This window comes from Gastrolobium bilobum, unplaced genomic scaffold, assembly GCF_033153095.1.
Source record: "Gastrolobium bilobum isolate Gb01-03AN ecotype WA unplaced genomic scaffold, APGP_CSIRO_Gbil_v1 utg12420, whole genome shotgun sequence".
In the NCBI taxonomy this organism is placed as follows: domain Eukaryota; kingdom Viridiplantae; phylum Streptophyta; class Magnoliopsida; order Fabales; family Fabaceae; genus Gastrolobium; species Gastrolobium bilobum.
This window is the reverse complement of record NW_026895837.1, coordinates 119,230-142,220: the sequence shown is the minus strand read 5'-3', so window position 1 is coordinate 142,220 and position 22,991 is coordinate 119,230. Positions and strand designations below refer to the sequence as shown.

Below are 22,991 nucleotides of genomic sequence, written 5' to 3'. Positions count from 1 at the left end.
TGATTATGTCTGGCTAAGTTCTTTTATTGTAGTTAGGGTCACAAACCCTATGTGAACCCTTGTTATGACAGATTAATTTAAATTATTTTACTCGTTTATATAAATTTCTTTATCTTACCTTGTGCGTATTTGATATTTTCTTTATTAAACCTGATCAATTTGATAGTTGAAAATAGTTTGAGGGTTAGAACCTTAAATAGGGGTATTGGGGTTTCTGATCTTGAAAGGAGATAAGATAACTATTGGTATGCATACTAGGGATAGATGTATATTTAATTGCAGATGTTGGAATTATTGTGTTCATTGCTTAATTCTCATGAGGGGTTACTAAGGGATTAGGATTCTAAGTGAGGTCAAAGGGTTGAGTTACCAAGGGATTGAGATTTAATTATTAATATATTGAGATCATAATTATCTGAGAAATTATATAAATAAGTATTTTGTATCAATCCAAAGTAATAAGTGGGGATCATAGGTAGAGTGTTCCCTAACTGCAATTCTTTCTCATATTTTCAAAACCAACTCCATTATTATTATTCTTTTCATTCTTCAAAATACAAAAACTCAAAAATAAGTCTTTACTTTTATGGTTACTAAGATTCAATTTAATTTTCCCAACAAGAGATCAAGTTTTTCAACTTAAAGTAACTGATTATTTTAGTACTTGGTTTTCAATCCCTGAGGAGACGATCTTTCTTACTACTTTACTACTTATGCGAAACGGTATACTTGCCGGATAGCATCACGAATCCATGCTAGTGAACCTTGAGTTGGGTGAAACGATAATGTGGACATGACCAAGCAGCAAAGTTTGGTGTCCTTGATCGTCTATGCGATGTTGACAATTGAAATTGGATTAATACCATCCCAAAGAAACCAGATTCACTATAATTTGCTTCCCCTCCGGTGGTGATGGATATGTGATCGTGATGTTGATGGTGACACCAAGTTAGATCGGTTTGTAAATGATCATGTGAATAGCCAAGGGAAGTGTTGGAGTTGGGAAAGTGGAGAATGATACAAAAATTAGGCTACATCAATCAAGCTAGTTAGTTAATTGACACTAAAGCTCTCCACCCTATGTATCCACACACACACACACACGCACAAAAAGCTATCCACCCTGAGCGATGCAGATAAAAAATTGAAATTATTTGGACCCAATTCTAATAAAAAAATATTGAAGAAAGCTACTTCAAAACAGAATAAAACGACTGGAATTTGCAGCGCTGCAACAGCTGAACTTTGGCGAGTATTTCAGGGACTTGAGTGGCCGAGATCTGGACGCGACATACTGATTCCGCAGGGGCTTCCTTACCCCGTCTTGCTTCTTTAGTTCCGTAGCTTTCTTTAGTTCTGTAGTTTAACGTAATCAAATCTTCATAATTTACAAACAAATTTTCTATAAAAACTTGTTTTATATTAAAATATTGTTGGCTAACCGTTTGATATGTGTATATTATTTTGACCTTTAAGCCAGGCTATGATGCCCTAAATCCACTAGGATTTAACTGCAAATTTCAAGTAATAAATATCTAATTATGACGAAAATGAATATTGTGCTTTATATTTGGCCATAATTATAACTTCTCGACAAGAGATAGTAGGTACAACTGGTACGGATACTACCCACAAGTTTAAGAGCGGAGAAATAAACGAAAATGCAGTATTTCGTGCTTCTCTCAACTTGAAACTATGAATGTATAACACAATCAAATAAACTTAGATTTTGATCTGATTACAAAGATATTAACAAAGCTGAACCAACACAATCACACTATCTATGTGTTACAAATATCAACGGCAAAAAGGAGAAAAGGAAGGATAAATCTACCTATACAAACACATTGACATAGCCACTCAAAGAAAAGCTGAAGGTTAGCTCCAAGTTAATTGTCTTCCTTTGCTTGGCTTCCAAGCCGATCTCTCTAAGCAGATAATACAAGTATACAACAGTCTAGGTCAGATGTATACCGAATCCTTAAATTCTTTTCCAACCCTCACTCAACCCATGGCCAAATATCATTAACAACGGTCGTCGGCATACCGGTTACAATCTTACAATCAACTGGTGACAAAAAAAAGGCAAAAGTAAAAATACAAATAAACAGAGAAGGGCAGAAGAACGATCCTATGAAAGTTCACTCCTTAGTGCCACTGCAATAAGCTTACTGTCATTGAGTGCTGCGTGTTAATCCTCCCCGTGACACATTTCTGTGCAAATGTAAGATTCCCCATCAGTCATCCAAGTTATTACAGGGAAAGCAGAAATATGAAAGAGAGGTTAGACAACTGAAACAAAAGGCAGTAATATACTCGACAATTTAGCCTTTATTAAGAATAAAAATTCAGACAATAACTATAAATCCTCAATCCTTTAGTGTCTTGTTTCATAAATCTGTCGGTTCGCATATAACTAGTCAAGAAAACATAAATAATCAACGGCAACTACAAGCATTAAAAGGCAAATTCTAGGTTCAACTAGGACTCTGGATAACTCATCCAACTAAAGATTACACGATAATATAATATATAGAAATATCAATAATCAGGTTATGTAGATTGACCAACAAGTTAAAAATTATTGGCAACCAACATATAGACTCTTCAAAAGATAAGAGGAAATCAGGAAAGAGATACTTGACCTGACTCAAGAGGACACAACATTGCAACAATTAATTCCATGAGTAGAAACCGCAATATTTATTTGTAATGAGTAGTATTAGACATCCCTCTTTTTTTTTGGGTAAACATTAGACATCCCTTCTTTAAATCTAAAGGATGAGCTCCATATTCAGGCTTTTTTCTGCTGCATATTATTTACTACTGTCTTGACACCTACTTGCGTTCATGTTAACTAACATTTGTTTTTTAAGATGTTGCTTAATCATATAATTTTATTCTTGTTTAGATAATTAAAGAGAAAAGAGGAGTTTTAAAGATTAAAATAACTATCCACTATCCATTATATTCATATTTCATTTAAAGAATTAAGAGAGAAAATATAAGTTTTATTTTTTCTAAAATAACTACCCACTACCTATAATTTCCTATACTTAAGGTTAGGATTTATCTATTTTGAAGTTAATAGGAAACCTATTTAAAAAAAGTATAATTTGACAATTTAGTCACCAATTCAGGAGTTTACTATTTCAATTAATAATCTGCAAGTTGAAGAACTGTCGGTATAGCATCTAAATAATAAATCCTATGCCTTGTGGAGTCTTGGGATTTTGACAATTAAAAGCAAATGTAGTTTGAAGGAAGATGATGATAACAAGTTCAAGAAAGAATGAGGCAGATAAGAGAGCAAATCAATGAAGTGCCTTTATGGAAGACCCAAAACAAAATCATAACACCCAGACTGATAAATTATGTAAATAATGCCATGGCCCATGAACTAGAATTACTTCTAAGACGAGCTGTATAAAAAAAAAATACAGCACATATGCTAAGAAATATAAGATATAAGGTGTAACCAATAACAAAGTTCTTCCTTTTTGTCTATATAGATGTAAAACTTCTTAATCATTGCTAAGTTCAACTTCAATGACCAAAACAAGAGGCTCGGATTGAAAACAAAATTGTCTTTCAGGTAGTGGACTAGTGGTGATATTCAGTGCAAAGATAGACCATGAACAAATGCACATCCTTTAACCCAAAATCCAGCAAATTGAAATAGTTTATATCCATGAACAGAAACACCTAGTTAAATATCCCTTGAAAGTAACAGTAAAATAAGAGAATGAATCCATAAGATAGGCAAAGAACCCGGCCTCAATCATTTACAGAAAACAGCAGGCTATAGTACTCCATCAAATAAAATATACAAAAATTAGACCAAAGAACAAAGAAATAAAATCAGTACCTTCCAGAAACAAGCTGATGCTGGGCACTGTTCATAGGGCCCTTCACACCACTGAAACGTTTTGCTCTGTTGTCTTGTTCTTTCTCCACACGCATTGCAGCTACCTCCTTCTCCATGGCAGATACTTCTCTTCTCATCTTCTTTGCCTCAACTTCCATGGCTTTGGTCAATGTATCTACTTTCTTTGCTAGCATCTGACAGATAATGACCATTTGCAACAATTAGCTAAGATTATGATTATCAACTAGAAATCTAAGATTAATAACCCAAAACATGTAAAATAATAAATGCTAACCTCAATGGCATCATCTTTGTCTTTTAGGCTTTGATCTTTCTCATGACCAGCTTTCCTCAAGGCTAAGACTTCTTTCTGCAACAAATCATACAGAACTCCAGGAACACTATCTCCCGTATCCACCATTGGGAAGTCATTTGGCTTATCATCCAAATTTCCTTTCCAATTATCATTTTTCTCCTTGTCTTTGGTTCCTTCGGAAGACTGATTGAATGAGTAACTTGGAGGTTTTCCATTTAGAAGAATTTTACTCCTTTCTAGTGATCTTGTCCCACCATCAAATGATTTAGATGTGCTTTTAGCATTCTTCAAAACTGTGCTGGAGGACACAGAGGATCTCGGTTGAGAGGATGGTGTTCTCTTAGATAGAAACCCATTAGAGGTTAGTTTTGAGATGCTATCAGCTCCACCAAGGGATTGACGTCGAGAAGGCCCATTACTAACACATCTTCCCTCTGAGGTGCCACGATTAATACTGTTAGAAGTTTCTCTCAAACTCTCTTGTAGCACTTTAAGCCGTAATTGATATTTTTCCTGAAAATTGTAAAAGGTTTACGTTGACTAATGGCAGAAGTAATCTCCTACGTTAATACATGGAGGCTGAAAAACCAGATTATTACTTTTAACTGCGCTTCAGATTTTGCAGTGCGCTCAGATATAGCAAGCTTGTCCCGTAGTTGCTGCATCTCTCCCTGTAAGAATGTAGTTCAGTAAAAAATGAAACAGTATTAAAGTGAAGCCAAATGCAGGAAAATTCATACTAAAAATTTAAAATTAATAAATTAATAAATAAAAGATTAAATCCAAAGGAATCAGAAATAATATTTACCTGCAAGCATCGTCGTTCTTCAAGCCATTGTTTGACAGGCATCACTTTGTCATTAGCATCTTTCCATTCATTTGCTACTACTACAGCTACTCTGTTCGCAGTAACCTTGGCACGAGCTAACTCCCGGTCAAGGGTTTTTCTTTCTTCCTAAAAAGTGTCAAACAAACCATGCAACAATTAAGATGCTCTTAACTAAAAGCAATATAATAAACAAGAGTGAACTTGATGAATTTCACACATTACATTCATTTCTTGCACTTTCCGCTGATAATCTCTCACAGCATTTGCAGCTGCACCTCCTGCGAGGACAGCCTCTTCTAGTTCCCTTACAGTTTGGGTAAGCTTTTCAACCTCTGCCACCTTCAGTCTATGCATTTTGTCCAAAATCTTATTTTCTTCCTGAGAGGGAGAAGTGACGACGATACCAAGTGTAAGAAGTTACATGGTCACAATGTACAAGTAAAGAGAAACATCATACACGATTGCAAATACCTGGCAAATCTCAATCTGTTTAATTAGCTCTTGATTTTTATTTTGGAGATCATCCACCATGGATGCCTTAGCTAAGGCAACCTGAACAGTCCTCTCGGCTTCAAGAAGTGCTGCTTCTTTAGATTTGGTAAGACGATCTAAAGCTTTGTTATCATCTTGAAGTTTAGCAATCTGCAAGAAACAAATCAAAGTAAATAAGGAGATAAAGGCACCTATCACAAGCCAGGCTCAGTCCCCTTCATTAGTCTTTGCTGACAGGAATTATCATTCAAAGTAAAAGAACAAGGTCATACCTCTTGCCGAGCAAGCTTGAGTTCAGCCTCCAGAGGAGCAAGAATGGCTTCTATAGGAGGCATGTCATCATCCTTCTGAGCAGCATGGACCCTTCGAAGTGTGGCTTCGGCTGCAAACTGAGCTGCCATTGATGCTTTCTTTTCATCATTGATTTTCTTTATTTCAAGATTCTGCAAGACATGCCCAGTTCAGTAAACATATCATGTAACCTAAAAAATTACTCATCACTAAGGTTGCAAGAGGCTCCAAGCAATACTTTGCTTTCTAGAAGAGATTCTGTTAACTTCAGCTTCCCCTCAACCTTTGACAATTCTTCAGTCAGCTACAGTGCAAGAAAAAAGGAAAATAAAGTTATATTTCAAGTTGACACAAAGTAATGAAACTATGCATTAAGAAGCAGCAGTAACATGAATAAGTGAAATTATGGCAAAGGGACAAATTCTAACTTCATCTTATAACCACGTAAAAACAATGCAAAGAGTGATTGAGCAAAGAAATTATTCAAATGATTACAACAACAAGGTTAAAATATAATTACTGCATAAATACATGATATGAAACAAGTGGCATCATGATTCTAGAATAAAAAAAATTATAATAAGCACCAAAAGCATTAAAGCAAGCTCAAATTAATATCACCAAGAAGGAGACACAGACGTGTACAGAATGCTTCGTAGAAAAGAATAAGACATTTTTTCTTTGATAAGTAATATTATAAATCAATACAGAAGCATCATCAAGAGCAAAAGTATAAACCGCTAAAATTAGTAATGTTACTTATATCCATAATCCTAACAGCAAAACCATGATCATTTTGGAAATTTATAATTAATTTAATACAACGAAACTGAAAATAAGAGGTGACCTCTTCAACAGCCTTTTCTCTGAGTCGTTCAGAGAACTTCAAGGCTTTGATCTCCGCCTGTGCTTCTGATAATTCTCTGTCCTTATCTGCAAAACACACAGAGACACACCACAATCAACAATCCGAAGCAAAAAACAAGTCACGAACTCGCCAGATCGAGCCACATTTTCGCACCTCTAACTTCGTTCTCCAGTCGATTGAGCTCCACCTTCACCGGATCCGAACCGTGAAGAAGGTTCATGAACTCGTCCGCATCCAGGCTCGGCCTCATCGAAGGCGCACGCCTCCGCGACGAGCTCTTTCCTTCCTTGAATGATCCCGACACCGTAAACGACGGTGGAGTTGCCACAGTCGCCTCCACTCCCCCGTCGCCGGAAACCTCGGCCATGGCTGATCTAACCGATGCCAAAACCACTCACATCCAAATGCTCCTACCTCAGAGGATCCCGAGATATAGAGCGAGACAGAGAAAATGCAGGTCTGAAAAGTGAAAACTAAAACGGTGGTTTTAGGGAGAGAAAGTGAGAGAGAGATGGTCTCACAGTTTATGATTGTTCCTCTTTCTAGATTGTGATTTTAAATCTGGCTTTTCCTTTTCTTCTCTTTTTTTTTTCTTTTTTTTTTGTCTGGGTTATCTTGTTAGAGTGATAATCAGAGTGAGAGATTAAATAAATTTCAGTAATGAAAGTATAGCTGTTAAGCAGGCCAATGCTGAATGACAGTGAAAGACAGTAAACTCCTTATCAAGTTGCTAATCCATCTAATCTCACCGGGGTTTGAGTTTATAATAAACCGGTAGCGTAATGCGCACTTCATGCAGGATAATCGGGGTGTCGTGCGCGGGTCGGCGTAGGATAGCAAATGGGGCCTTTATAATAATAAGAGTAAACACCTTTTTTTTGGTCCATGTCAATATCTACGAAATCTTTTTAGTCCCTGGCAATATAAAAGGACCAAATTGGTCCCTAAAATTATAAAAAAAGGGTCACATTAGTCCTTATGTCAACTCCTCCGTCACTAACGCAGCCCTTTTTGCATACTGTTAGGGACCAATTTGGTCTTTTTTTATTCTCAGGGACTAAAAAGAATTTCGTAGATATTGTCAGGGATCAAAGAGGTTGTTTAGTCTAATAATAATAATAGTCGTGTAAATGTTTGTTTATATCCAAGTTTGAGAAAGACCATTTTCACTTCGGAGATACGGGAAGATTATAAAACTTCTAAATTCTCCATAAAAAACAAAAATATTATATTTGGCTGAGAATGATGATAATTATACGTTTACATCCTTTTTCTTTTTTGTGGTTCTCTATTGGCATTCCTTGTTGAAGGTTAGCAACTTTAAGTTATTAGCTCATCTATTGGTTGAAAGGAAGTGCTTTAACTTTATAGTTCTTCATACAATGTTCGATTGATTTGTTAATCATCTCTGCCTTTACAATGAAATGAAAATGTTTTAACTTATGTTTTCATGGCGTTAGTGTGTCTATCGCAATTGGATTTTAACCTCTATTGCCATTCTGCCCGCTAATCACGCTATGACCTTAGTATAGATCTTGAATTACACTAAAGATTTAATAATACAGTATAACTTCTTTGGAAAAATTAAATGGCTACTACCCAAATCATGTAGTCCAGTTTTCTTCTTAGACTTTACTTTAGCTCGCGCTTCTTTTATATAAATTGCTAAATATTTCCCACGTACTGCAACACCATTCGAAATTACTCTTTTAAGAGTAATATAATAATTAAACAAAAACTTTTAAATTGAGATAGATTTGTATTGAGAAATTGGAAATTGGAAGTTGGAAGTTTTACCGTAAAGACCAGTATTTGATTCATAATAAGTTGTGTGCTCTAAGAATTTATCACATGGAGGGACCTTCCTACCACGTTTGAAAGTGCTGCCACAAAAGTAAAAAGGGGCCACTGCTTTGGATATGCCTGGGGATGCAGCTCGCTTGCACAACAGGCTAGAGTGGTGACTCGTACCTCCAATTAGACAGATTATTCTTGGCTAGACACGTTCAGATTCCTAGTGGGGTATAAACAAATTCCACCCATATTAATGTCCAAAATACGACTCCTCACCTCACGCAACTATTCAACTGGTCTAGTTCTCTTAACGAGGGAAACGAATAATTTCCATGTCAGGCAAATAACCAAATAACCAGTCAGTTGACAAAGTACAATACCCCTAACAACTTTACTCCAGTGGGCACCAACAACACTTGATTTTTCGTTGAAATACTTATAATTTACACTAGATAATGTGTAAAACACAATTTTATTCTAAACAATAACACCCATTTCACATGGAATGGAAGCAGAATCCAATTAGCAAATATTCCGGCTATGCTTGATTAGGGTTAAATTGGAAACCGAGTAAAAGGAAGAAATTTGATGAATTTCAAGATACATGTTCTCAACTCTCATTCATTTTATCAAAACAGAAGCACATTTGTTTTTCTCTGCGTTATGCCACCAGTCACTAGTTACGACAGCCAAGTGCATCAGGTAGAAATATTTGGTATTTGAAACTTGTTAAATATCCAATCAACTAAACTTGAAAACAACAAAAAGCATAAAGATATAAAAGTTCCCTCAATACAAATGGAAACAACATAAGCAAGAAAACATAATTACTAGTTCCTGGCATGCTTAAGGCACACAATCATCTCATAACATCAAATCTGCTAGCTCAAGCTTCCACCCTTTCCTCCTCCAGAATCAGGGCCTTTCCCGTTGGTTTTGCCAATAGATCTGTGTACTCTTGGAATGGAGACTTAGAAAACCTAGTCTCTCTCCAGAACTCCGGAGTTAGAAACCCGTATGTTTTCAGCAGACACTCAAAAGTAGCCTGTTAAAAGACAAGGAGGCATTATGGACATAGATAAATAATGAATAGGTAACAAGCTAGATGTGAACCAAGTCTAACCAGCTTTGATTGGCCATTTCAAAAAAAAAATTATCATTTCATGCATTTCAATTGCTTCTCTTACTAAGTATTTTCTAAATGTATCTGTATGAGGGATACTCTTCGTTGTCAATTCGTAATGACAGTGACCAATAAAAAAAATTGGAAACTGAAATTACAGGGAGAAACAACAACAAAATTTAAGTACTCAAACTTTGGCATTCGACTTATATTTCTCCAAACCCCATTAACATCCCCAACTAGCATAATAACTCATTCAACGAACTTATAGTAGAAGAAAACCACCTGGCAATTCCATATAACCAAAAGGTAAAATGTAAAATTATGCATGATTCCATAACTAGTTCAATTAAATGAAAAAAAAAACCATTATCAATAAACTACAAGAAATATTGTTTGGATAAAAAGAGGAAAATATATGTGACAGAATTGATAAAAGGCTCTCAAAAATACAGAGTGCATTCTACGGCAAAATGGCTTATGAATTAGATGCTTGCAAAGTATATGGAACCTGATACATGTATTTAAGAAAAGGCTTTAACGCTTCTACGGTGAACGTGTTCACTCCCAAAACAACTTCATTTTGGATTGAAAAATACAAAAAAAAATTCTTGATTTTCGACTCAAAACGAAGTCACATTGACTGTAGTGAAGATGTAAAGAACCTTGGGGTACACCACCCCAAAAGCTAGCTCAAAGGGTGGGAGTGCCCAAGACCTTATAAACTCCATATTAGTTGCACATACAACCAATGTGGGACTATATATCTCAACACGCCCCCTCTCACAAGAGCCCATTGGGCTTGAAGAGTGGACAATGCAACAGGCCCAGCCTACCTGTGCTAAGAAATTCCACCGGAGAGAAAGTGGGGGGCGGCGAGGCTCTGATACCATGTAAAGAATTTTGGGATACACCATCTCAACATGCCCCCTCACACAAGAACCTTAAAATCACGGTAACGAAGTCACATTGACCGTAGAAAAAGCGAACCCTTAAGAAAATTTACAATCTCCATAAAATTAGAAAAACTTAACACGATTAACCAAATGAAAGCATGAGCACTATTTACACCATCGTAGGTAATTAAAAGAATGAAATGTTTTTTCACATTCAAATCATATTCCTTGAAAATCTTATAAATCACGGTAACGAAGCAGCATCTTAGAATCAATCGGATAAGTTAACAAGCTTATTAAAAAAAATTAAATCTTAGCATACCAATCAGAAATTATAACCCAAATAAAACAAGGGTTGTGTTTTTCATTTTAAATGACATAACTTTGTGTCATTTAAAATGTTCCCATAAAACAATATGAATAAACAAAAAAAAAATAATAGCAATCAAATCAATATAAGAAAGAAAAACAAACCTTGACGAAATTTCCAAGGGTTTTTGTGGATCCTCTGGAGGAAGTGAAGACGTCATCAATCCCTGCAAACTGCAAAACTTTCTTAGGAACCCTAGCAGCAACGATTCCAGAACCACGTGGAGCGGGAACCATGCGAACGGTTACGGAACCACATTTCCCTGTTACCTTGCAGGGAACAGTATGGGGCTTCCCGATCTTGTTTCCCCAGTAGCCTCTCCTAACAGGAATGACGGAGAGCTTCGCCAAGATGATAGCACCGCGAATGGCGGTGGCAACCTCCTTGCTGCACTTGACTCCAAGGCCAACGTGACCGTTGCTATCGCCCACAACAACGAAGGCCTTGAACCGGGTTCGCTGACCAGCACGGGTCTGCTTCTGAACCGGAGTTATCTTCATAACTTCGTCCTTGAGAGAGGGACCAACCAAAGTGTCGATTATTTGATATTCCTTGATTGGGAGAGAATGCAGATAGATCTGCTCCAGACTTCGGATCTTTCCTTCTTTCACCAGACGGCCCAGCTTCGTCACTGGGACCCACTTCTCCTCTTCTTCGCGGCGTCCGGAGGTCCTCCGCCTGCCACCGCGACCCCTGTCGCCGCGGCCACGACCTCCGAAGCCCCGGCCAAAGCCACCACGGTCTCCGCCACCACGTTCAGCCATTAGTTGATCGATGAGAGAACGGCAAGGGGTAAGTGACTGCTTAGAGAGAAAACGAGGAACGTAAAATGTAGGGTTTCTGATGTTATTATATGTAGGGGTAGTAGGGTTCGGGTGTGTTTGGTTTCCAGTCCTAGTGAAACTCAAACCCGTAATAGGCTTGTGTTCTGGGCTTTCAGGAAAGCCCACTTCTCCCAAACAGGTTGGCGCGACGGGCTGATCCAATTTTATACTAACTTTTTGGGCGAAGCACACTTAAAACTTAAGCATTTAATTTGTGCCTTTTTTATTTTATTTGTTGCGTTTTTTCTTCTTTTGCGTTTTCCTTTCTTTACTAAACTAGTGCCAGTACCCCGATGCACGAAGAAAAAAGATCAAAAATTTTGTCGACGTCTGTCGTCGGTTAATCATTAAAAAAAAAATCGTGTCAGTATTTTATGCAAATAAAAAATAGTTATGTATTCTATAATTGATTATTTTCATATACAGCAATGCATATAGCATCAAAAGTGATGAGAATATGAGATGCAAATTGTCCTACCAAAGAGAAATCATCAAAAAATGAAAAAAAAGTTCTTACGCTCAATATTATCTAGAATAATTATTACCTAGAATAATTATTACCGTAAAAGAAATTTAAATGTTTTAAAGTTCTTTTAGGCACGCTACATTAAGTTAGTTAATTCAATTTGACAAGTGAACTTTTTGAGAAACGTAACTTATTTTCAAACAAATTCCTTTGATGAAATTTTCAACTATGATCCTAAATAGTCAGTATTTATCCTTTCAACACAACAAGTATTTTTTCAGTAAGTAAACCTACGACCATAAATATGGCTCAATTTGGCAACTTCGTCTGCAATATACTAAGGGATATCATAAACAAAACAATACATCGAATGATTGAGTCAAGAAACAATTTATTGTTATATTAACCGATTGATGACCAATGCATGTGACTAAAAATATTGTGATATTAATAAATATAATAAAACAAAAATCATTATAATACTCTTTGTATGTAATTAACTGAGATATTGAAATAATATAAGTTGTTAGCCTTTTTCTCTTTCCATGCTATCAACATGATTTTGTAACTTGTTCCAGTGAACAACAAAAATTTAGATATTCTAGTTATCCCTGTATTATTTTTTGTCCAATATTTATACTATTTTTTTACGGTATTATCTCCTACTTTTTACCAAATCAAGTCAACCCAAACTCAGTAGAAATGCCTTGTAACTAAGAACATGTCATTAGCTGCAGGAACAAGAAATTGTCTTACCCTCAAATAACACTAAGAGGGAGAAATTAAAAAATAGAAAGAAAGAAAAAACAATGGCCAGTCATTTGTGCCCAATCTCAAGACTGTAGAGTTTTTTAAAGATCAAGGTTTGCGAAGCAACATTGTTGAAGATCAAAACAAGGGAGGCTAACGGAGAACCCACTTATTTCCAGGTGGATGACCACCAAGCAAATATGAAGCAATTATGTTTCTACCAGAAAACTAAAATCCATAAAACACAATGAAATAAGCCGAAAGTTGGACTGCCATATTTTCTGTTGTTTTCTCCTGGAAACACATCACATTAGAACTCTACTACGGTTATTTTTAATGTTTTATTATCTTTTAAATTGTTGGGTTGTTTAAATAGTGGGTAAGGATAGTTATCTTGTTTTATTATTTAAATTTAACTTTAATGAAGAATAGGTTATTGCTATTAGTGGAGCCTATCTAGTGTTAGTGGGTAGTTACTTTTATGATTGTATTATCTATTTAAATCTTGAAGTATTGGAATAAAGAGGATTAGATTCGAAAAGTTATCCCAAAAGGCACTTGTGCAAGAGATCACACTTCTTCAGAAAAGTCATTTGGAGTAAGGCCTCATCAATAAAGCCAAATTTTCATTTTTATTTGTTTTGTTCGTAACTATAAAGTTACGATCTAATTACAAAGATCGGACTTGAGTCTCACATTGGTTATATGGGTGACTAATGTGAGGCTTATATAGACTTTGAGCTCTCCTACCTCATGAGCTAGCTTTTGAGGTGAAGCCCTCCCAAAGTTCTTATTAGAGCCTTTCACTATGTTTCACGGTTGCAATTGTGTGGCATGGGTGGTGACGTTGGTATTGCAGTGTTCGTCCAGGGCTAGTAAAAGATTAACGCAAAGTCAGCTGCGTGGGCTATGTTACAATCCCATTTGCAAGGTATGATATTAGCCCCGTGCAAACACTGAAAAGTCGTCACCACCCGCGCCGTTTGCAATAAGGAGACATAGTGGAAGGCTCTTATTCCATTTGATAAGAACCTCGGGATGCATCACCCCAAAAGCTAGCTCAAAGGATGAGAGTGTCCAAGACCTTATAAACCTCATATTAGTTGCACATACAACCAATATAGAATTTCAAGTATCATACCTTGCAAATGGGATCGTAACAAACTCTTGAATGGAAATGAAAACCAGATATTTCAGAAATGGCACAAACAACACAAAAGGCATTGATATAATCATCTTAACTTGATTCTGATTAACAAACTCGAGACAAGAAATAGAATAACTTTCAAATGACTAATAAAAGACAAAGTAAGTTTCAGTAAATGCAAATATGCAATGTATTCCTTTCTTAACGCTACTTTTTTTCTAGAGAAGTAATTGAACAAAACAATGATAGCTAAACGAGCAGATTGGGAGGTCTTTTTGTTTCTCTGTCTTAATATACATATACACAACAGCAGTTGAAAAACCTGTTCTATCACAAGAATAAGTTTGACAGGATAATATATCTTCCATCTTTGCTATTCCATCACACCTGCTCATTCCCTTTTTGAATATTGTACTTACAAAGTGGACAAGTTGCATTCATCTTTAACCATTTCACTATGCATGTAGTATGGAAATGATGGTTGCAAGGAAGAGTATGGAGTTCTGCTCCATCCTCGTAAGAACAGATGCATATACAGCATTCCTGAAAAGAAAACACGAGAGAAAAAATTAATTTACTATTTTCATAAATGTTTCGAGTCTTGCAATCCGAAGGTAGAAATTAGATTATTATTTCTTTCCTTTTGTACAACCAGAAATTCACACAGCAAAACATATGGAAATACTGTACAAATCATGCGGTGACCAAAGATGGAAAATTGAGGAACCATGTCGCAGAAGTGATTAACCACACAAGACAGGGAGAAATTAACTTACCGCATCTTCAGGTGAAAGTATTCGGTCATTTGTCAAGTAATCACTGGTGGATTCTATGGGAATCATTGACCCACCTCCCTCACTAGGTGTTTCTTCATTGTTTAACATTTGAAATCTGTATTTTGGAAGCATACTGAGATCTGATTCTGATGCACCATCCTATAGTATCACGAAATGAGACAATGAAAACAATCAGAAGGCCCACAAATATTTGAAATTTTTATGTCAGTATATATATATATATATATATAGAGAGAGAGAGAGACAAGATCTTTTGACACCTCATCCAAGAGCCATTAGATCAAAAAAAATCAACGACTCTGATTTGTAAGCATGTGACACCATTGATCTTTGTTGATCTAACGGCTCTCAGATGAGGTGTCAAATTTTAAATTTGACACCGGTGTCAAATGATCCTACCTCATATATATATATATATATATATATATATATATATATATATATATATATATAGGGAAAAGTGTTTGTCATTTTAAATGACAGAAAGTTATGTCATTTTAAGAGAGATACAGACACAGAAAATTTGAATTTTAAATTAAAAAAAATCACTCACTTTCTCTCTCCCATGATTTTCGTTTTTCTGTGTCTATCTCTCTCCTAAAATGACATAACTTATATCATTTAAAATGACATAACTTATATAATTTAAAATGACAAACACCAATTTTTATTTTTACTTTTACTTTTATGTTTCTTTTCTTTTTTTTTATCTTTCATTTGGGTTTATCTACCACCGACTCCAATTAATTTGGGATAAAGATGTTGTTGATGTTGATGTTAAAAGAAAATCATACCTGTCCTGCAACAGCATAGAGAACAGCGATAATGCAGGGTAAACAACAACAGAGGGCAATGCCAATAAAGCATGCCAAAACAACACAAAAGATGGCAAAGAAGACATCAAATGCCAGAAAGACAACAGCCAACCTGTACAAATTCACAAAAACAGAGATATCCTTTCCTTAATATCAAAAAAAATTGCATAATTCATCATGCAATCAACCACTTATCTGTCAAAAAAAATATGCTATAGATAAAAACAAATTTTGAAAAATTCTCCTCGGTGCTTTGTAATGAAATCTTTAATTAAAGAAGACTATTTAGCATTTGTTCTGTCCTTCTTTAACATTTCAAGCTCCAAGGTGTACTTATACAAAACAAGAGAATTAGGGTGGACTATGCAGTTTTAATCAGAAAAAAAAAATGCCCCTAACTACATGAGAAATAGCACTAATACTATAAGCATGGAGATGTGTGGATTTATAGAATAACTTTAAAACATAAAAAAGTACCTCATAGTAAAGGAGATAATGCTTGAAGGTACCTTGCGTAGAATTGCACCAATTAATAAGAACATATCTTTCTTTTATCGAAAAAAGTAAACAAATAAATATATACGAAAAATATATTTCCTGAACTTTTGAATGGAAAATCAAAATCACAATGTTCAGGCAAAAGCAAAAAAATTGTGAGCGAATGCATGAACATGGTCTATATGAAAATTAATATGCAAACACTGTTCTTGAAATTCAGTTTAAATAAAGGCTTACCAGTACAAACGTGGAGCATCTTGCAGAAGAATATCACCACCAGAGACAACCCAGTAAAAGCCCACCACCCACCAAAGCAATGAAAGCATGGTATTAAACGATGCACATTGTTTGGTCAATCTGAGTCGTAGGTAATCAAAATCAGTATATACAAATCTTAGTTACCTAGTACAGCCCAAAGAAATATATAACAATAAACCGAACTACATACAACTCCAGTAGATTAACATGCTTTAGCAGGCCGGGCAGTCATACTAACTTAATACCAGAAAAGTCAATAATACCATATTGCTTTCACCCATGGTTCATTTGTCAAAGTAAACCAAAAGTCACCTTATCTACATTATTTATAAGAGTAGACTATAACTTCAGCACTCTGTTAACATCTTGGATACCTCTCAATCAACTAAATCTAGCAAGAACTTGGTTCACGTGTCAGGGTACAGGACTTCTGTTCAGTACTGCTGTCCAAATGAAAGGCTTAAACTTAGATAATTGATGCTTTGAATCAGGATCATTTAAGGATTGATATTGAGGTCTTCTTTGCAAGATGCAAAGGACATAATAAAAGATACATGCTGCCATGAGAAAAGCTACAAAGAGATAGAGGAAACTTCATGAAGAAGCTATACTGTCTATAATGGTTGTTCTGTTAAACTGAAGCTGAAACAGTGGAAAATGACAAGAGAATATGCACAGGAGCAGAACAAAGATTTAAGAAGAAGAAAAAACCTCATACCCATTACCCAGATTCTAAATCCATCGTTAAAGAGCGTATAAGATCACAGAACTAACTGCTCTAGTTCCTGCTCTTTGACTACATAATAACACGAAATCTAATACCAAGGAAACCTATCTTACCATAAACCCGTTGGAAGCACACAGCACTAATCTCTCCAAGAGATGCCGGTAAATCTTAAATTTTAACCCAACGAACCTCACACCCTAATTATGAAATTGCATAACAAAAAAAAAAGTGACAAATTGATGAGTTGATTATCAAAATTAAGTAAACAAATTGAGGCACAAGGAAATGAAATCCAACGCACCCAGAGCGAGAGGAATTCCCGGAGGTTCCAACTCCAATATCGTCGTCCTCACTGTCATTGACGTCGTTCTCAGGGTTACCAAATTCCTCATCCCTTGCCCTCCCAGAGTTTCCATTCCTCCTCCTGTATTCAAGCCACACCAGAACCACGTGAACCAGGCACTGCACCGCGTACGCGCCGATCCACAACCGGATCGGAGTGTTCGGCTTCTCATCGAGTGTGCAACCCAACATCACAGCCGAGACCATCACGAAGGCCATGTTCCACGTCATGTCGAGCGCCACCACAGGCTTCGAGTAACCCCAGTCCGCCCGCCGCTCATCCAGCTCACGCGCCGCCGTCTCCCGGACCATCAGGGAAGGGCCACGGCGGCCAAGAATGAGCGCGAGGATGGGGGTGCGGGCGGCATCGGAGCCTACGCGACGGGGGCGAAGGAGCGGCGCGTGGGTCTGAGGAACCGAGGTTTGTGATGACATGGCTAGAGAGAGATAGCGCGGAGGCCCAAAAGCATAATCGAAGTTGAAGTTGAAATTGAAAAGCGGGGAAGAATTCAAGAGAGAGGGAACCGCTTCTTCTTCTTCTTCTTCTTCTTCTTCTTCACGTATGTGAGCGTTGAATGGTAGATTGAAGTTGGAGAAATAGTAGATTCACACATGTTTCATCTTGGTTAATTTCAAACATTTAATATAGTTAATTCATACATTACCTATTCAAACCGAGTTTTTAAAGTTATTTTATTGACCCTTTTATGTAGGCATTATAAGGGGAGAAACCCCTCCAACACTTCTATCAAAGCTTTTTTTATTGTTTTTTTTCTTTTCAATGAAATATTGGTTGCAGCTAATAGAAAGCACATACATTATTTACTAGAATAACAATTCTCACTTTAATTTTATTTATATTTATTTAACTATTCACATGAATTTTTATTTTTAATAAATTAGAATAATTAAATACAAATAAAATCATTAATTAATAATAAAGTAAGAAATCTTGTTTTTACATTGGTATAAATTCATCCCTCCTCTTAATATGCTAATATATAAAGTTTATGAGATTACTATAATTCTCGCTTTTAGTTATTTAAATACGAGAAAAAGGATCATTCTTGTTATAAATGTTTAACTATGGGACACATTTTTTCTTCCTTTACTTTTAAGAAAGAAATCTGTCAACTAACCTGAGCAAGTAGTGAAAAAAGAAGAATAAAGATACTGACATAAAAACGTCATCATATTTTATATTCTTTACTTTATCTGATTAATTTAAAAAATATATAGCGACTATTTAAACTGAAACAAATACGAAGTGTATTCTACAAATATCAAACCTTTTTCTTTAAGGAAAAGAAAAGGTTGTGATATTTAACACTTTAGTATAAAACTTTTTAAATTATGACTTCACAAATGATTTACAATATATTATGCAACATAAGCCTGTAATTGAATATAAAAACCAGGAATTGGAAATGATTTTAGCCGTATATTCTTTGAGGGTTTATAACTAAATCAAAGGGCGAATCTAAATATTATAACTATTTTTTATATTATGCTCTATCTTTAACAAGATGCTTCAAACTATTATACATATAATCATAAAGATAGTTAGGGAGTGTTTGGCAGAAGAGAAAAAAAATTTGTCTGAGAATCTCAATTTTCAAAAATATAATTTTTACATAAAATTAAAAATTTAAAAAAATTCAATTTTTCAGAAATCTCCAAAAATCCGGCATACCAAACGGGCCCTTATGGTCATTTTTTGGTGCAATATGTATAATAGTACAACGTCAGTATGTTTTATAATATCAAAATGTGTTATTGCACTACTTTTTTATTTTTGAAGTACATTATTGCACTACTTTATGGGCTGCTTCTAAGCTACTTCAGGCTCTTTTGCTCCAGAGAGTCAACGATAACACATTTTGAGTTTTGACATGATAAAATGAAAATTTTGATTCCAAAGTTCCAAAAATAACACAATTATCCTGTTGTAAAACAACGAGTTCACCCGTTACAAAACAAGGCTGTGTATCCTTGTCCATGCTTCTTACCATCACCCCAGCGGGTAACACATTGCAAGAGTATTATAAAATCACTAAGTTCAAGGAAGTTCTTAAACAACAAATCGGTAGGTAACATATCTGCCTGCAGTCTCACTTGGCCGGATTATCTTCACAACTTGACCACGCTTCAGTCCATAATATCTTGAAACAGGGTCAGTCACCTGGATTCTAGGTAGCTGAGAAGCAGCCCATAAAGTATCATGTCAGTATCTACAGAAATTTATAGAAGACTACTAGAATTGCAATATGCATACAAGACACGGTCACACGGATCACCAAAACAGTACACAGTGCATTTTATAAATCCCAAGATTGTCTACAATATTTAAAAAAAAAATCAGTATAATATTGAACAGAAAAAAATGGCCTCCACTAAAATCAGCCATTAGTTAAAGTATGGAGTAAACAATTACATCTTTACCAAAAGAACTTGCAATTCTCAAAAAATTCAGAAGCTCTAAGGACATGTGAATGTAAATGATCATGAATCTGAAAAACTTTATAGGAGGGTATAAACAGTGTAAGAAGCTTCCTTTGGATGGAAAAACAATTAATTGGGAGCTAATTTTACTTTTCCTTACTATTTAGCTAACATCAAAACTAAATTAGGTTCAGATACTAGGTAAGACTCATCAAAGCAACACGTTGGTCCAACATACACAAGTCAGCAAAACAGGTACTATCAATTATCATGTGGCATATTTGACACCAACAACCTAGTTAAAAATTACTTTGATACATTACTAACACTGAACAGTGGAAGTAATCTCTTTTTAGGCTTTAGATTTTAAAAAAATTAAAATTAAAATTTCCAGCCTTAAGTATGCACATTACAAAATGGAACCACAGTTCCCATAGTCAGTGGAGTCATGAATAGTTAAAACCTCACCATCTCAAACTGGATTATACTATGTTTTTGGATCCACTCATCCTCTTTAAATCTCTTAGCAGAATTGATTTCGGGAGAGAAATTTTTATCATTTATCAACATTGGAGGCTTAAATGTCTTCTTCAGCATACACTAGTTCAAGAATTAGAATGATTTCTTAATCTCATTTTTCTAAATTACAGAATCTTGGCAACCCAAAAGAAGCCAGCATCAAACTCACAAGCTGTAAACCCATAATTTGGCATCCAACTATCATGTCATAGCTCTAAAATGACAGCCAGGTTTTCAGATGCTTAAATGTACTTCTATATGAAATTGTTGAGAAATGAATTCCGATGGCAAATAATTAATTTTGAAATCCATACAGCAAAGGCTAACATAACATTCAAAATTAAACACCCTAACCTGAGTTTCTTTGACAGTATATCTCTCAAGCAAAGTTTTCTTTTCTGCATCAGTCAGTATTTGATGTTCCGGCACAAGAACATGCTCTTTTATGTTGACCAGCAGTTCTGCCTCCTGCATTCAAAATTGTAAATACATATCAAGCATAAAGTTGAAGAAAGCAATGAAGGTGCAGCAACAGGATTTTTCGCCATTGTAATTTACATAATACAAAAGAAAATGGAAAAAAAAATCTTAACCATTGAAAAGTAGAAACTAAAGAAATAATCATAATGTAAAGCGCCAATTCAACCAAAAAGCTTAAACTGTTAGGTGAGGCTACATTAATGGTTTTATATATCTCTAACACATCCCCTCACAAGAGAGACCATTGGACTTGAAAGGTGAATGATACATCAGACCCAGCCTACCTATGCTAAGAAATTCCACACACAAAATGAGGGGCGGCAAGGATCGAACCCGGGACATCGTCTGATACCATATAAAGCTTAAGTTATTGGATGAGACTACATTAATAGTTTTATATATCTCTAACACATAACAAGATAACATTTGCACATATATCTCTTGATGAAAGTTTCAGAACGTAAAGATTAGAAATAAGGTGTACAAGTAATTTGAAGTAGCTGCCTCAATAATGAACTGCATTTATCTACTAAGTTTACAAAATTGAAACCACATAAAGCAATAGTTTCACTCATTATCGCATCCTGTATTTCATTAACTGTTAATAGTGCCTCCCTAGCTACATATTGGTTTGTCCCTCCCTAGCTACATGATGATTAATGAAGCACCTCTCACCTGAAAAACCTCCAAGTGAAATTTTGAAGATATTTCACTGACACAAGTTCTTGCAAAGGATGTTAAATTCTGTTGAGCAACCATGATAGCCCTGAAAACGTTCTCTGAATTCATGCGGTTGGTGTACGTCTTCATGGTCTTAACGCCAACCTTAGGCTCGTCGGGAAAGAAAACATAGATCTGTGAGAAAGAGTAATTAGGGCACACTAACAACATAACAAGTGGAAGCAGAAATTAAATTTGTGAATGGGGAAACCTGATCAGTGGAATTATCTTTCTTAGTTTTATTGATAACAAGGTCTTCCCTCTTCATGTTTTCACCGTACTTATTCTTGAACTCGAGTTTGGACATATTGATCTCGAAGTCACCAACAAGGTAACCCCTGTCCCTCAGCATTAGCATAACCGTCTTTCTGACTCTGTAAAGCCTTGACATTTCCTCCTCCGAAAGCACCATCGTTTCTGGTCTCTATTCTCTAGAGCAAAAACCAGAAAGCACCCTGAGCAGAAAGAAGCGGTTTCGGAAAACTAGGGTAAGGGGTTTATGTTTAAGGTGACGCATTGCGACATAGCGTCTCTATTTTAAATTCCTCAAAACACGTTTCGACGAGAGATTACCACACCCACATAGAACCTAAAGAGCAACTACATTTTGTTTTCGTAAGCAAAAAAAAAAAAAAAACAAGAGAGAGAGAGAGAGAGAAAAGCAATACCTGAGTCTGCGGAGTGACACTGAGAACGCGCGTCCTTGGCTCGACGACTCTCTCACGGCTACTGCATATAAGCATATTCATATCAGGGTCCCTGTATATGGCAGTTGTTTTTTTATATTTTGTAAACACTCAAACGATGTTGATTTGGGTCAAGTTCTTTGAAAAAATTAGGAGGAACTGAGAGCTATAAAATGGATTTTGTAACATATAGAGGGTTAATATTTCTAGTACTGTAAAAGATAAGATTATATCATATAACAGTATCTGAAACTTTTGTAGGTCCATATAAAAAAAGATAAGGAAAAAAAAAAACATGAGCCACACATGTTTTCATGTATGTAACTAATAATTTTATCTCTTACAATATATATTTAAGAAAAGTGTTTCTCCAAACAGTTTCTTGGAGATTTCAAAACGCGGAGCCTTCCCTTGCTTATTATAAAGCTCTTGTAGATGCAAGATAAGCTCTTGTAGATGCAAGATGATCGAGGGAGCATCCATATGCTTATATTGACACTAAAGCTCCTCGGACATAAATGCCAGCACTACCTGCTTATTGTCCGCTAGGTGCTGTGTATGGGCTTGCCAGTCATACTCGGCATACCTATCTTGTCGTTCAGTAAAGCAACAGGAATCAGAGACTCTAGGACATAAGCTATCTTCTCAGAACGCAAAATATTTTCACATTCTG

General features: G+C 35.7%; 4 protein-coding genes across 8 annotated transcripts; all 4 read right to left on the bottom strand.

The window, feature by feature from the left end:
* Nucleotides 1-1,705: 1,705 nt before the first annotated feature.
* Nucleotides 1,706-7,372, bottom strand: LOC133296284 (microtubule-associated protein 70-2-like). 3 transcript variants are annotated; one of them, XM_061495234.1, is made up of 11 exons: nt 6,818-7,372; nt 6,644-6,729; nt 6,006-6,100; nt 5,778-5,964; nt 5,485-5,655; nt 5,236-5,391; nt 4,993-5,139; nt 4,784-4,855; nt 4,164-4,697; nt 3,869-4,062; nt 1,706-2,214 (listed from the first exon to the last, which is right to left on the bottom strand). In XM_061495234.1, exons 1-11 carry the CDS (start codon nt 7,029-7,031, stop codon nt 2,175-2,177), a joined length of 1,896 nt encoding a protein of 631 aa, XP_061351218.1. In that variant the 5' UTR covers nt 7,032-7,372; the 3' UTR covers nt 1,706-2,174. The 3 variants fall into 3 exon arrangements, with proteins under 3 accessions (XP_061351218.1, XP_061351219.1, XP_061351220.1); XM_061495235.1 differs by having other exon boundaries at nt 5,778-5,952; XM_061495236.1 differs by having other exon boundaries at nt 5,778-5,948; nt 6,035-6,100.
* Nucleotides 7,373-9,056: 1,684 nt separating this feature from the next.
* LOC133296285 (small ribosomal subunit protein uS5w-like) lies at nt 9,057-11,679 on the bottom strand. The gene is made up of 2 exons (XM_061495237.1): nt 10,952-11,679; nt 9,057-9,503 (listed from the first exon to the last, which is right to left on the bottom strand). The coding sequence occupies exons 1-2, from the start codon at nt 11,609-11,611 to the stop codon at nt 9,345-9,347; spliced, it is 819 nt and encodes a 272-aa protein (XP_061351221.1). The 5' UTR covers nt 11,612-11,679; the 3' UTR covers nt 9,057-9,344.
* A 2,461-nt stretch (nt 11,680-14,140) lies between these two features.
* LOC133296292 (E3 ubiquitin protein ligase RIE1-like) lies at nt 14,141-18,085 on the bottom strand. 2 transcript variants are annotated; one of them, XM_061495248.1, is made up of 5 exons: nt 17,431-18,085; nt 16,382-16,501; nt 15,626-15,758; nt 14,811-14,969; nt 14,141-14,577 (listed from the first exon to the last, which is right to left on the bottom strand). In XM_061495248.1, exons 1-5 carry the CDS (start codon nt 17,904-17,906, stop codon nt 14,416-14,418), a joined length of 1,050 nt encoding a protein of 349 aa, XP_061351232.1. In that variant the 5' UTR covers nt 17,907-18,085; the 3' UTR covers nt 14,141-14,415. The 2 variants fall into 2 exon arrangements, with proteins under 2 accessions (XP_061351232.1, XP_061351233.1); XM_061495249.1 differs by having other exon boundaries at nt 16,382-16,512; nt 17,469-18,085.
* A 1,281-nt stretch (nt 18,086-19,366) lies between these two features.
* On the bottom strand, nt 19,367-22,356 carry LOC133296299 (DNA-directed RNA polymerases II and IV subunit 5A-like). 2 transcript variants are annotated; one of them, XM_061495259.1, is made up of 5 exons: nt 22,301-22,356; nt 21,844-22,063; nt 21,588-21,767; nt 20,787-20,900; nt 19,367-19,668 (listed from the first exon to the last, which is right to left on the bottom strand). In XM_061495259.1, the coding sequence occupies exons 2-5, from the start codon at nt 22,042-22,044 to the stop codon at nt 19,543-19,545; spliced, it is 621 nt and encodes a 206-aa protein (XP_061351243.1). In that variant the 5' UTR covers nt 22,045-22,063; nt 22,301-22,356; the 3' UTR covers nt 19,367-19,542. The 2 variants fall into 2 exon arrangements, with proteins under 2 accessions (XP_061351243.1, XP_061351242.1); XM_061495258.1 differs by lacking the exon at nt 22,301-22,356 and having other exon boundaries at nt 21,844-22,087.
* Nucleotides 22,357-22,991: the final 635 nt, after the last annotated feature.

Excerpts from the sequence above, each read along its gene's own strand:
- LOC133296284 (XM_061495234.1), bottom strand. The coding sequence starts at position 7,031 with ATGGCCGAGGTTTCCGGCGACGGGGGAGTGGAGGCGACTGTGGCAACT. Across the intron at positions 4,698-4,783 it reads AATCTGAAGCGCAGTTAAAA|GAAAAATATCAATTACGGCT; the intron begins GTAATAATCTGG and ends TACAATTTTCAG. Across the intron at positions 4,063-4,163 it reads ACAAAGATGATGCCATTGAG|ATGCTAGCAAAGAAAGTAGA; the intron begins GTTAGCATTTAT and ends ATTATCTGTCAG.
- LOC133296285 (XM_061495237.1), bottom strand. The coding sequence starts at position 11,611 with ATGGCTGAACGTGGTGGCGGAGACCGTGGTGGCTTTGGCCGGGGCTTC. Across the intron at positions 9,504-10,951 it reads CCCTTGGAAATTTCGTCAAG|GCTACTTTTGAGTGTCTGCT; the intron begins GTTTGTTTTTCT and ends GTCTTTTAACAG.
- LOC133296292 (XM_061495248.1), bottom strand. The coding sequence starts at position 17,906 with ATGTCATCACAAACCTCGGTTCCTCAGACCCACGCGCCGCTCCTTCGC. Across the intron at positions 16,502-17,430 it reads GGGAATTCCTCTCGCTCTGG|ATTGACCAAACAATGTGCAT; the intron begins GTGCGTTGGATT and ends CCTACGACTCAG. Across the intron at positions 14,970-15,625 it reads TCTATGCTGTTGCAGGACAG|GATGGTGCATCAGAATCAGA; the intron begins GTATGATTTTCT and ends GTGATACTATAG.
- LOC133296299 (XM_061495259.1), bottom strand. The coding sequence starts at position 22,044 with ATGGTGCTTTCGGAGGAGGAAATGTCAAGGCTTTACAGAGTCAGAAAG. Across the intron at positions 21,768-21,843 it reads AAGATAATTCCACTGATCAG|ATCTATGTTTTCTTTCCCGA; the intron begins GTTTCCCCATTC and ends TCTTTCTCACAG. Across the intron at positions 20,901-21,587 it reads TTCACTTGGAGGTTTTTCAG|GAGGCAGAACTGCTGGTCAA; the intron begins GTGAGAGGTGCT and ends TTTTGAATGCAG.